Below are 14,496 nucleotides of genomic sequence, written 5' to 3'. Positions count from 1 at the left end.
TATCCATCCATCCATCCATTTTCTAATCCGCTTGTCCTCACAAGGGTCGTGGGAGCGCTGGAGCCTATCCCAGCTATCAGCGGGGTCCACCCTGAACAGGTTGCCAGCCTATCACAGGTTTGGAATAAAGTGTATTTTTTTTTTTTGTTTGCTATATTTGTATTTTGACAGTAAAAAGTTAGGTTTAAACCCAACCGCAGGATGAATTATGCAAATTAAGGAACAAGAGAGGTCTTCAATTTAGCCCGGGGAGACACAGATTTTGGCTGACCAGCTGCAACTCCAACACCTGTTCTGAGTCAGCCTTACCGGTGTCCCCCTTTTTATTAATTTCTCAAAACAATGGGTCACAAGATTACAAAATAAATGGAGGAACAGATGGCAATACCAACACAAAGACAAATAATAAGATAAACATTTATAACAATAGTGAATGCGAATACAGAGATGAATACTAAGGTAATATTTCTTACAATGGTGTTGAGGAGTATCTGCTTTGAAATCAGCAAGGGGGTGCATCACTCCGCAAGGTGTCGCTGGGTCACACAGCCGCTCGCAAAGAGAATGACTCAGGCAAGGATGATATAAACAAATGCATGACAAAATAATAAATCTAACAATAAACTTCAACCTGATGGAAGCATCATTTTCAAAGAATGTTTCACGATCAAAGCTTGCTGCTTGTTGCGAAGGGAGTCGTGCTCAGGTCAGTTCAATGCCACCATCCAGCGTCAGTTTAAAAAAATTGGCCCAACGACCGGCATATCTTGAAAACTGACTTAGGAGTCAGGTGACTCAAGGCGCCGATGTATTGCAAAATGATAACCTGACTACCAATCGTCATACTCCAACAGCTCAAGTTTGGGTTCTGCTCGTATCCCAGTGACAGTTTCGCTCTTATGATGACATATGAGGGGAAGACAGATAATAGTAACCCTTGTTGGGCTACTTTTTTTTTTGTTCGTCCTCCCTCGCCAGTGGTTTTATTGAGTAACAGTCTGAGCTGACTCTTCATGTCTGCACTTGACATCTTATTTCACCATAGAGGCGCTCAAAGTTGACACTTTTTTATCATCTGCAAGAACTTACACTGAGGGCTGATGCGGCCATTAAACTAAGTGATATTAATATTACCAGCCATTACTTCCAGGAAGTGCTCTGAATCCTCCCGTGATTCAGTGTGATACCAGGACACTGACCTCAGCATCCCTGAGCAGTAAAGGTCATACGCAGTGAATCTAATTTGCCGTTGGAAATTTGATCTCGGCCCCCCCTCATGGCAGTGTCCCCATTCTGAGATTCTGTTTCAATTTGCAGTTGATTTACTATCTAGATGCCCTTGCAACATCTGATCATTACATGTAAAAAAAAGTGAAACTATGGAATTGTTCCACAGTTTGTATGATAATATCTACCAGATTTATGAGTTTGGATATGGTCAGAGGTCACTGATGTTGGATATGTTGGATGTGTGCAATCTTCCCTCTAAGCTGTGCAACTGCGCATTTGCGCACTTGCCGCACACACTTAGCGCAGATGAAAACAGATCCAGTGCAGTGAACTACAGCATGACGTCTTTTTTTTTTTTTTTAACACGGCAGCACACTGCCTCTCACAATGAGCTGCTGCTTGGCCACACACTCTACTTCCTACTTTACCTGACACCGCCCACCTCTCCTCTTAAAGGGGTACACTAATAATTACAAACGCGGCCCGTATAGCAAAAAGTTAGACATGGTGCTAACATTTACTTTTGATAATAATGGTTAAAAAAAAGAAAAAAAGAAATGCTGTTGCTTTAATGAATGTCGGAGTATGTGAATAATGGAGGAAAAAGTGGTCAAACTGGACGAGCTTTTCTCTGTTTTGAGTAAAAAGGTCTGGTCAGAAGCTAAAGTAGTAAGTGCAGGATGAGATGGTGTGTAATGTTAGAATTCCACTTTGGCACAGCCTGATCGAGGATGAAAGCACAGATGATACATTGCCCAAAAAGATAATTCTGTATATTAAATATAGGAGGAAACATAACAACCTTAAAACTGTTCATTCAGCTTTCAACATGCATTGCTAAAGATATTCTGCAACCAACAATTCAGTTTTACACCAAGAAAAACAGACAGGGATATCATTGTGGGTTAAAAAAAAAAATTAAACTAATAAATGGCTTGGTTTGGTTAGTAATGTATTTTTTTGGTTTGTGGACATTTTCAGTGTAAGTTTGCAAAAACACAAAATTTTTCTTAAAAATGTTCTGATGGGAATGTAAATGGCGTAATCTGAACCTTTTAATGAGCCATGTAACTTCAATGCATGACACTGATTGACCACAGTGCATACGTCTGATGTTGATCGCAGTGGTCATAGGGGGCGCTCACGGCCTTAGTGTATTTGCTCAGACACGTAAAAAAATAAAGGGAACAGTGGCTGTGTGTAATTGTTTTTATGTATTTGAAAGTTTTTGGGTGCTTTGAGTGTTTTGTTGGGTGAGATTTTTTGGGGGGTATATTTGAGGGTTTTTTTTTTTGAGTGTGTGAGAGATCTTTTTGGGCAGACTTGAGAGATTTTTATATGTGAGTGAGATGTCCTTTTAGTGTACGTCGGTAATTTTTGGGTGAGTGTGAGAGTTGATATCACATTTACTGTATGACGCTGAGATTATTATCCATCATAAGACACGTCTCAACAGCACTTTTGAGAGTACCCTCTTTAAGGGAAAATGAATTCTTTTAATCGAAATTCACTGTAAAAATGTTGACCTCAGATGTGAGAAATCCAGCAAGGGAGTTGTGATGGGGAGGAAGGATGCAGCAGCAATGATAGATTTTTATTGTAAATTGAGGCTTTAATTAAAGCTCAACATGAGGGCTCCTCTCACGCCTATAATCCCCCAATCAATTTTCTCATCAGCGTCATGGCTAAATCAGGCTCGATGTCTTTGCAAGCTGCACACTCGTCATTCTGCTGACAGTTGGATTTCTATCTTGGCTGGAGGAGACAATCTGCATTAAGGGTGCATCGCCGCCAAATTTTAAGGGTCCTGATGAGCTTATGGCGAGTAAAATTGGAATGTACGGATCCCCTTGAAAATGTACTGCCTCTCACTCGGCCCAAATGAGTTTGTCTAATCCTGCTAAAAGAGAGACAAACAATCGCATAATCTACTTGGCAGAAAAAGGCCGGGCCGACGCAATAATGGCACGTACTACAGAGTGATGTTTGACAAAAGAGCTGTCCCGAAACACTGACAGTATGATTAAAAAGCTTTCGTTTCTGGAGACAGTTAGTTGGAAGCCCAAAACCCATTTGGACACTTTAATATGAACTATGTACGTTTAAATGAGCTTAGCCCCGTTTCCACTGCAGTCCCATTTGTTTTCCCTTATAGAGCAATTTTTGTGGGAGCTTTATGAAGGGACCGATAATAGCTCTTCCATATATGTGATATATATATTTTTTTTTAAACCAAACCTCCAGATGCATACAACAGTGCTCAAATGGATAACCAGGACACAGACTGTTGACTGGCACCCCCCCCCCCCCCCCGCCCAAAAAACAACATGCAACAATACAAAATGAATGGAAAGAAGACCAATTGATTTTTCTGAGTAGAAAATCAATCTTGTTTCATTCTGAAAATAATAAGCCAAATACAATGAAAAGCCCAGAGTGCTTGTATTGTTATCCATTGTTTACACACTTTGACCTTGCCAGAGATATTACAGTTACTGTCTACAGTCAATAGCTTATATAAAGGTATCAAATTTACTGTCGCTGCAGAATACGGCAACACAGAGCCTTTAATGTCTAAAGCGCTGGCAACAAAAGTGAGCACACGCTGGTGTGAAACTGTCTACATTGGGTCCAATTTGTCATTTTCCATCGCCGGTGTCATATGACTCAGAATCACAACATCTCAAGTGTGATTGGGAAGAATGTGTGTTAAATTTAGTGTTGCCACTTTCACACATTTTCTGAAGACAAGCACACTAAAGGACAGTGCAACCATGTCTTGTGGTCTGAGTAAACCAAGTTAAATGTATTTGGTTGAAATTATGCCAAGCTAGTGTGGCGACAACCCGGTGAGGAACACAAAAAACAAGTGTCTTGGTGACAGTCAAGTATGGTGGCTTGGAGTGTCACCATTAGTGCTGCTGGTACTGAGAAGTTTGTGTTCATTGAGGTAACCAGGAATACAAACATGAACGGTGATATACTGGCCAAGCATGGCTCACGACATAAACCCAATTGAGCATCTATGGGACAGCCTCAAATGTAAGAAGGGGCGAACGTGCGTGTGTGTGTGTGCATGCTAGACCTGCTGGGAGAAGCGTTGCTGGGTTTGGATCTGGTAGTGTTCCCCGGTGAGGACATGGGATGCGCTAGCGGCACTGGCGGGCCGTGGCAGCGTCTCCACCTCCTGAATGGCCTCCATGGTAACGCTCTGCGGAAGCACCTGGAATAGCGACGTCACGTACATGATGACGCTCTTCTTGTCGGGGTGAGGTACCGCAACATCTGAAAAATGAAAAGTAAGGGAACATTTGAGTCATCTTACATGCAATGTAATTTTCATTCAAATCAGTTTGGGATGAGGACACATTTTACAATTCGTCAAAGTCAGCCATTGTTTTCATAACAAATGTGCTTATATAATGTAAAAAAACAAAAACAAAGATTTCATACTTTGCTATTATTATATCAACTTCTGTCATCCATTTTCCATAACTGCTGATCCAATTTCGAGTCACGGAGAGCTGGAGCCTATCCCAGCCAAAGTGTAAAGTGTAAAATGTGTGTGGTTATTACTCCATTGTAAAAAAAACTTTGCTTTAAAATGTGCATTTCTTTCATTAAGCAGAGAAAATGAGGCATACAGTAATTGTTTATGTAATTATTATGCAAGCATTGCTCCTAACCCTCATCCATCCATCAATCCATCCATCCATCTTCTGTAGTGCTTATCCTCACTAGGGTTGCAGGTGTGCTGGAAGCCTAACCATGTAACCCTCATTTGATCCTTTTAAAGTTATATTTGCCTCATGAAAGTTTTTCAGTTGTTTACCAGAGCATCTTTGTTGCCTCATACTACAGCCCATCTTCAGAAGTGCGCTTTTCTGATTCTTTATTTAAAAGCGTTTTAATGCAAATTATCAAACCAAAGCGGACTCTCTGGTGTAATGATAAACTTTGAAGCGTGAACCTCATTTTCATTACTTTTGCTTCTGTTATTTCTCTCTTTTTTCATCTTCCACTAAGCTTCTTGGCTGGAATGTTGAAATGACAGATGTTTGCGCCACGAGCTGCCAAATTCTCTTGTAAGTGAACTGAAATTAATACAATTGTGATTGAGAGCCACTTGTGCTCAAGTAAATGCGGTTTGAAACCATGTATATTTCTTAAGGAAACAGATTTGCCTCCTTTTTAAAGCAAGAGTAAGGAATAATTTATTTTCAGTGGGAGTCTGAGTAACTGGTAATTACATTTGTTAGGCATACAAATGTTTAGGATAAAATCCATTGGAGAAGATAACGAGCATCAAGTCACTGTGGCTTTATATTTGAGGAAAAAGACATTACCAGTGGGTGTGTATGCATGCACGGGTGTGCACAGTTGTTGGTTACCTTCTGGGTCCAGCAGTCTGTCGATGCCAAGATGTTGTTCTGCCTTACTAAAAGCATGTTCCAGTCTGTCAATCGCTGACTCCTTGGCCTCCACAGAGTTCCAATCAAACAGTTCCGGTCTTGAGTTGGAAGGGAGGATACAATGAATATTGATGATTTATTCAACAAATCTGTTCCAGTGTTTATGAGGCAATCTGTAGCGCATGTGGAATTGAAGTAAATAAGATGATAAGTTTGGTTACGGAAAAACCTGGAAATGCAGCGTAGGGCTACCGAGTCCGACACATGAAAACAATTCCCCTTGGAAGTCGCTAATGTTCAAGCAGGTGCTTGAAATTTAAGTGCAGAAAAAAAGGATCACGAGCACATGGTCTCAGATGTTCTACAGTACCTGTGGCTGTGGATGAGGGCGTTGAACGCCAGACCATCATTCCAGCTACTGGAGAAATTGACCACATTCACCTGAGGACACAGACAGTGCACAATTAAAAGTTAGAACCCGCCTCAAGTTTGCCAAGCCAGACAGCAGAATCTGGTCTCTGCGCAACGACTTTACTACATTTGGCAAATAAATTGGGTTAAAGCACTTCCTCCCGGTTTCGGGGAATGGCTAACGAGAATGTGACAAAGCAAAGGTTTGGGTTTTAAATATCTTTTTAAAAAGATGTCACTACAGAGCCACCAAAGATTATACAATATGTGATGTTCAGGTTTCAGTACTGTTTACATATATCATATTTAAATAAATAAGTAAATTCACTGAATGGTATCCTGTACATGTATTTAACTTTGGCTTAAAGACACCAGCCATAAAGAAAATTTGGTTTCAAACTATGATGTGATCCAACTGTAGTCGTGCTCATTATTGTAGCATACACAGGAATTTAGCTATCCCATTTTCGGGGTTTGGTCACGTGATGTTCTGCATATAGAGGATTATAGAATTACAGATATATGTATACAGCACACTGTATTTCTTGCCATGGTGAAATTTGCGTGTTTTCGTAGCAGATGCATCTCATGTAAGTGTACCAGGCCTCATCACCGCGCAACACATACTGCTAGGTCAGCCGAGCTCACAGTGTGAAAAATAAGCGAAAACAAAGAAAGCTGTGGTGCATGAAAACATCGGCAAACACCAGCACTGCCAGACACCCCACAAGGCAAAAACATAACCGGGCAAATACAGTAAATTCCGTTTTTTTTATGCTAACCCTCTCATCTAATACTGTGAATTCCATAAAACTCGGTGGAGTTGTGGCTACAGAGGACACAAGGAAGCCTTTAATGAACACAAAGACACACATACACAAGCGACCACTCATAATCCAAGGCTAATGCTGGTAACACTGTTCGCTAATACTAAACTGTGCTGACACTACAGCCCTGCTCAGATTTTTCCCGGATTATACATGGGAAAGGAGAAAATGAAAAAAGACTTTCACATTTTATAAAGCAGGGGTGCTCAATGCACTACTGACCATGATGCTCAATTCAGATTTTTTGCTAAATGCAATGTTTTTATGTGTTCAAAACACACAATCACATTGAGCAAGCACACAAAAGATGAGACCCAATGTGTTTACTGCAGTCAATATAGCCCCTCGAGCATGTTTGAGTGTCCAGACTGCAGGAGCTTCTGCTCCATATCCAATTTGCTGTATATCTTTTGAAAAGAATTCTGAATTGTACCATTCACATGAGCTTGAATAAAAAAAAAAAAAAAGCAATGTAACCCATGGGCAGGGGAAAAAAAAAATCTGTATTAACCTGCAGTGTGAGTGGAGTCTCAAAATTTGTACGTAATATTCTAAAACATGACTTCAACCACGACCAAAAGTTTTTGTTTTTTTGTTGAGAAACTTGTACTTACACTCACACAAACATGAAATGTGAATTTCCCATGACATGTGTAAATGTTGAATGATAAAAATAGACAATACTGTTGCTGGAAAAATAAATTAGCATAACAAAAATAAAATGATTGACAATAATGAACTGAATGCAAAACCTCAAATTCAAAATACTTCGAAAACAAGTCTACATTTATCTCCCTTTGCCTTTTACACAGAATCAGGCTTAAGGAATATTGCCTTAGCAGCGCTACTAAATTATTGAATGACACCAACCTGTGGGTACTGGCTCGTGTTCTGACGAACCCAGCTCAACAGAATCTTCTCACTGTTGGTCTGCTGTAGGTCAGCCATCACCTCCTTCATCACATCCTTTACCTGCAAATGCACAATAACTGTATAGCATAGGTTTTCTGTGCACACTCATTTCACACACTTATGAACCCATTCATTGGGTACTGGTTATAAGTTCTACGATGAATACAAGTGCTTATAGCGTTTTATCATTCTGAATTTCAAGTAAAACATACACCTGGTGCTTTTATTTTGAATGGCATATCCATGTGTGGCCTCCCTGTAATGTTTTCTTAAAATTGATAATGTACTGTTGTATACTGTTAAATGTTAAAAAGTGTGTACATACAGCATATACAGTGGAACCTCGGTGTTTGAATGACTCATGGGTCATACAAATTGGACTTCGACCCAAAAAAAAATCAGCATGAAAAACACCTTGGTTTTCGACACAATTATCTGAGTCCAAACACCTGAGCAAAGCTGAACCCATGTTGAACGTGTAGCCGAGTAATGCCAAACGCACACGGATAATTTTTTTATTAGTTTAAATACAGGGTGTACATGTTTTTACATAAATAGGAATTCAAATGGGAATTTACTATTTGGAAGTTGGGAACGGATTAAACTCATTTAGACCATTTCCTATGGAAAAAAAAAATGTTTTGGAGGTAGAAAAAAATGCAACTTTGAACACTTCACAAGAACAAAGCAAGTTCAAACTCCAAGGTTCCACTGTATATATGTGCATCCCTCCATCCATCCATTTTCTGAGCTGCTTATCCTCACGTGGGTCAAGTTAAATCCCACCCATCTTCAGGAGATGGGGTACAACCTGAAGTGGTTGCCAGACAATCGCAGGGCACATAGAAACAACCATTTGCACACACAATCACACTTACGGGCAATTAATGGATGTCGAAAACAATTCAGTTTAGACCACTTGAACAGACTTGAGGTGGTGCACAACACCCATTCCAGTTTCTCATATGGCCCCACTGAATAATTAATATCTCACTGCTGGAATGAGTTAACCAATGTTGAATCTGGAGCTGGATTAGATGGCCGGGCAGGATGCCAGACAGACCTGGCAGACCCAAGAGCAAAGAGAAACTGCAACCGGAATGTCTGGCTGCGTTTCCAATCTGGCCTTCAACTAAACATCTCCAACAGAACTCTGCATCCATTCTGAAGGGTGGCGAGGGATTTGGAGAATTTGCTCCATCCATTGCCAAGGCAGCTGTGAGTTGTACCCCGTGGAAATAAAATACAATTAAAAAAAAAAAAAGAATAAATAGAAACTTTACTAGGAATAATGGATTTTCAAATTTTGCTTTTGTAATCGGCCTAAACACAAAGTAAAGCAAGTACCGTGACATAGCAGGTGATTACCATATGTGTATTAAATTATGATTAATTGTAGGAACTTATTGTTCCCATTTTGGGACTTATCACATCCATGACGTGCATCCCGGGACTCAAGTGTAAAAGGATTTATGTAATAAAGTGAAGCAAGCTTTCACAGTCTGGGAACCGTACTTGGAACTATCTTGGATCGAAAGACGGTTTTCCTATTGAACAAGGAAATCTTTTGAAATCTGAGGTTGTGCCCTGAGATAGTGCATGTGATAATCTAGCTCGGCTGTTTCAGTAAATGTTTGTTGATGCGAGCTGTACTTTACTTTATTTTTTGTTTTTCTCATATCATTTTACAAGGACTTTATATAAAGTATCGCGCTATTGGCAAACTATGTCTACATTTTTGTATGTCATTATTTGTTTAAAATGTAAAAGAAAAACTTTAGTAGAGAGCGAGAGAGAGAGTGAGAGAGTGAGAGAGAGAGAGAGTGAGAGAAAGAGAGAGAGAGAGAGAGAGAGCGTGTGTGTATCTACAGTGTACAGTATGTGTGTCTTTGTGTGGTTGGTTGTTGCAAATGACAGATTTGGGTCACTTGTTCAGTGCCCAGGAGGAGGTGTTACATTTTTCACTGGCCAGAGGTGCGTTAACTATCTTTGCTGCATATATTTGCTAGAGCAAGTGTGAATGTGCATTTGCACTCACATTGAAAGAGTGCGGGGAGGGGGGTGAGGGGGGACCCAGCGCTATTACACAATTTGATGCTATAACCCCTACGACTATCCCCCCCTTGACGCCTGCTGTCTGCCCACCCACAGCACCCCAATAAAATCTATTAATAAAACTTTGGAGTCAAGGGTACCGCTGCCATACTCAAACACAATTGGATGCCCGCACAGTTTGTTAGCTATTCTCCACTGCTTGTGGTCTAGGAAAGCACAAAAAAATAAATAAATAGGGGAGAGGGGGGGGTACTAATTTGGGAGTAGGTCACTGTATGCATTTCCACTTTAATTGGAGAGGCGCTTTGACAAAGACTGTTGTCGTGCATACTCTGACTAACACCGTCACACTCACGGGAAAGTGAATTTGTCAGCAGTCGAGCGCAGTGGAAGCAACAGGTGGTGCTGTAACCCTTAAATCCAGCCTCCAGTTTCTATACCCCTCCACCTCATTAGTATTGTTAGCTAGTGTTCATACTAGCTGAGTTTGGGTGGGTTCAGCCTGGAAAGGTTGCCAGTCAACCACAAATGGACAACCATGCACACTCGCGGGCAGCGTCGGTGAATAGTGGGAGGAAGCCACACAAGCACGGCATGAATATGCAAATACGAGGCTCGAGGTGAGATTCAAACCCAGATCCTCTCAACTGTGAAGCAGTCTGTTCGTTTTCAAAATAATACTCTTCAATTTGTTGCAGGGGTGCAATAAATAATTGACTAGTAGATGACTAATTGAGTATCAAATAATCGAAAACTACTCTTATAAATCGATTAATCAATTAGAGCTTCTCAAAAGTAAATATTCTCTGATTTTCTTGTTCTCCATTATTGTTTGTGTTTAATGAAAATAAGACTTCAAGCAGCTGAAGTACATTGGAAAACAATGTTCAACATTTTTGCCCATTTTCTAGCATGTTGCGAACTCTAATCAATTTAAGAAAAAAATAGTCCCACTGGGGCCTCCACTCCCTGAGAAGGGTTGCGTCAGGAAGGGCATCCGGCGTAAAAATTGTGCCAAAAGCCGAAAGAAACACACACAGTCAGTTAAATCGATACTGAAAACAATCATAAATCATAGCTTGAAATGTTTTATTTCTTTATTTTTAAACACTTTTAGCCATGTAATGCAGTGGTCCCCAAACACCGGGCCGCAGACCGATACCAGTCCGTGGATCAATTGGATCAATTCAATCAATCAATTAACTGCCGAAGAAATAATCAATTAGTTCCGTTGTATTCATTATCCAAGTCTGAGTTAACTTTTATTTTGAAAAATGGCTGGGATTCTCTTGGTTGCATTTCGGTCATTTCAGTGCTAAAATTTACCCCCACAAGCTTGCAAAATACGTAAAAAACACATATTTGGAAATTTTCTTTTCGAAAGGGAAAGGCTCAGTGAAGAGAGAAAAAGAGCCAACAATTTCTAAGAAAAGAAAATTAACAACATCAAAGCACACGGCCTTAACTCGCGCCTTTTTGAGGAGATGGGCGCGGACTACACACGGCTTCTTTCACACGGAAATAAGAAGTTATCCAGAGGGAAATCGTTCGCAAGAGTGTTTGAATTACGAGAGCCGCTGCAAAGATTTCTCTCAGGAAAGAAGTCGCCACTAGCAGCACATTTCCGTGACAAGGAATGAGAATTTACTTGCTCGATATGTTCAGCCCGCTCGTTGAGTTCAATCTGTCATTTCAGGGGAAAATGACAACGGTCTCCAAGTTGGCAAGAACCGTAATTCCAGGCCGACAAGCCGTGACTTTTTTCCACTCACTTTCAACCCTGCGGTTTATGCAGTGATGCGGCGTTAGCGCCGCGCTAGCACTCTGCTAGCGTTGGCGCAGCTCTCTCTGTGTACCGAGGCTTATAACCAGGATCGCTCTGTAGGCTGGGAATTACGGTAGCTGGATTTAAAGCTAAACTGGCTTTGTGGGGATGGCACATGAACAGAGGCATATTTGACGTTTCAAATCTTAGCGGGGATTTTGTGTGAGACTGAGCCTTCATTCTCCCAGCTGATGCACAATCACCTGTCTTTGCATCAGTTCAAGCGCTACTTCCCAACTAAAAAGGACCCACAAACTGCCAGGGGATGGATCCTCAACCCATTTATCAACAAACCAGGTGAATCCAGCATGTCTGTGCATCAAGAAGATCAACTGCTGGAGATCGCAACTGACGCTGGGTTGAAAAAGATTTTTGAGACAACAACTCTGCTGATGTTCTGGATTAAAGTCATGGCAGAATACCCGGAGATCGCCAACAAAGCTGTTACCCTTTCCGACATCCTACCTGTGTGAAGCGGGATTTTCTGCAGTGACAGCAACTAAAACAAAACAACGGCATAAACTGAGCATAAGTGACATATTTCGGGTGTCACTGTCTCCCATTACCTGCAGATGGGACAATCTCGTTGCAGAGAAACAAGCTCAGGTGTTAGCGTTATGGTGAATTCAAATTTTCATACACTTTCAATTCATTTTCGTGGCGTATCTTTCTTATTTTGAAGGCATGTTTAAACGTTGTTTTAGCGACCAGTCAGAGCATTGTGGTCGCCAACAGAGTGAAATGAGGCAGAGGGGAGGAGAGAGGAGATGGTTCAAATCAAATTATTTCAGGTGTTGAAAAAAACCATTCATGTTTTTAATAATTTAAAAAAAATGAACTGTTGTGTAGGTATACATAGATAAAAGAGAAAGAAATACACAATTGCTGGTTCTTGTTCTTTATTTTTCAACATGTATTTTTAAAATTTGATTTCATTATTACATTCTTTATGATTATGTTTATTATATTCGATTTTCAATAGAAACGATATTCAATACAAACAATCTACGTTAAACTCCACCCCCCATCCCGGTCCGCAGTAAAAATTGTCAAGCATTGACCGGTCCGCAGTGACAAAAAGGTTGGGGACCACTGATGTAATGTATATTGAGTTATTTTGTGTGTGAAACACGCTATACAAATAAATTTGCTCTGTTTTGAAGTTGACGTAGTTGGGCCACAAGAAGCCTCATAATTGTACATCAAACTCAAAGCCCTTCACATTTATCAGTACTCAATTTGTAAGACAAATGAGTCTACTGCAGTGCAACAGTTCTTGTACTCACTAGAGTTTTGATTTAACAGATTTGCATTTTGCTACGAGATGGAGGACGCCCTGACAATTTTGGAGGCCTCGTGATCCACGCTCTCATCAAAACAAAGCTAGAGCTGAGAAAAAAAAAAGACCTCTAAAGAAGTTTCAACAGCTGCTAAAAGTACAGTGCTACCTTGACTGGCGAGTACCCCGCATTATGAATTTTGAGCTGTCACCTGGTTGTATTTTTGCTTTGTGTTACGAGACAATTTTTCCTTCAGATACGTACTTGATGAGGGGGGGGATAGTTATTGATGCATTTAGGCATTTATTGAACAGGAACGAGCAGTCAAATACACAAATACAAAATGAGAACATGGAAAAAGGAACATGGAACTCCTGTCAGTCATTTGGCCACACTCCTATTAAAGCCACACATCAAGACACGAATACAACACTGCTAGTGTGCGTGTGTATGCAGAGGTGTGCATCTTTCAGATTGATTGATTTTTTAATCATGCTTTATATATTTATCATAGATTATAGTGCCACCTCTGCCTCGCGGTTCTGAGGACGCGACTTCTAATTGGGCCATCCCTGTGTGGAGTTGGCATGTCCTCCTTGTGCTTTTGTGGGTTTTCTCCGTGTACTCCGGTTTCCTCCCACATCCCCAAAACGTGCATGCACAATTGAAGACTCCGAATATAACTCTAAAGTCGAAGTACCACTCCACTATCAATGCAGTATAAGGTATAAGGATTAAATCAATGAATAAATACATTTTCAGTTATAACCGAAGCATGAAAAAATTTCAAACACGCACATACTGTAACTCGCCAGCCCGACACCCCCACACACACACACACACACACACCTGCCAGTGGAGAATGATGCTCCAGATGAGGCCAAGAATAAGTTTGTGATTGCCATCAACGATGTCCGTCGCACCGATATTCACCAGCTCAACCTAGGAGAAGAGGAAATGATGACTTGAGAAAGATTTACAGGAAGAAAAAAAAAATAAATCATACTTACACCTCAGTTAAATTTAGAGTCTCCAATTAACCTAAAGTGGAAGTTTTTGGGATGTGGGAGAAAGCTGGTTTTGTGGGGAAACCCTACAAAAGGATGGGGAGAACGAGCAAACACCACAGGACTGACATGACTGAGCCTGAGCCAAGATTTGATCACCGGAGCTCTCGAATGTGAGGCATACATGTAAACCACTACCCCATGGGCCAGTTATACAGTGTACAGTGAATACTTATATTTTGTCACTAAATTCAATACCAAAATCTAATGGTTTCATTCCACAATCCTATTTAATAATCCATAGTTCTGCAGTAAAATAGAGAGAGGGAGGGAGGTAAAATTCTTTGGATACTTACATTGTTCTTTTGCAAGATTTGCAGAGCTCGGTTGACATTGTTGAGCGAGTGAACGCGTGAGGTGCCCTTTTCCAACCTCACCTTCAAAAACACACAAACACACACATCTTGCTGAGATATGTGTCAAACTCCTCTCAGTCACAGGCTACATTGTAGTTATGGTTCCCTAAGAGGGCTGGTT

At 40.7% G+C, this 14,496-nt stretch overlaps 1 protein-coding gene across 10 annotated transcripts in view; it reads right to left on the bottom strand.

The window, feature by feature from the left end:
• dmd (dystrophin) overlaps positions 1–14,496 on the bottom strand; it is a 163,669-nt gene that overhangs the window by 123,835 nt on the left and 25,338 nt on the right. For 7 of the 10 annotated variants that reach the window (XM_061836810.1, XM_061836784.1, XM_061836794.1 and 4 more), the window contains exons 1-6: positions 14,316–14,354; positions 13,802–13,894; positions 7,751–7,852; positions 6,013–6,083; positions 5,622–5,740; positions 4,316–4,515 (exon numbers count right to left, since the gene is read on the bottom strand). In XM_061836810.1, coding sequence (XP_061692794.1) covers positions 4,316–4,515; positions 5,622–5,740; positions 6,013–6,083; positions 7,751–7,840 — 480 coding nt within the window. In that variant the 5' untranslated portion in view covers positions 7,841–7,852; positions 13,802–13,894; positions 14,316–14,354. Of the gene's footprint in view, positions 1–4,315; positions 4,516–5,621; positions 5,741–6,012; positions 6,084–7,750; positions 7,853–13,801; positions 13,895–14,315; positions 14,397–14,496 lie in introns of those variants that run through there. The other 3 variants (XM_061836804.1, XM_061836826.1, XM_061836843.1) reach the window with 1 other exon arrangement.

The sequence above is a fragment of the Syngnathoides biaculeatus genome, chromosome 2, assembly GCF_019802595.1.
Source record: "Syngnathoides biaculeatus isolate LvHL_M chromosome 2, ASM1980259v1, whole genome shotgun sequence".
Taxonomy (NCBI): Eukaryota; Metazoa; Chordata; class Actinopteri; order Syngnathiformes; family Syngnathidae; genus Syngnathoides; species Syngnathoides biaculeatus.
The sequence above is the reverse complement of the archived record's forward strand: the minus strand, read 5'-3'. Positions and strand labels throughout refer to the sequence as shown.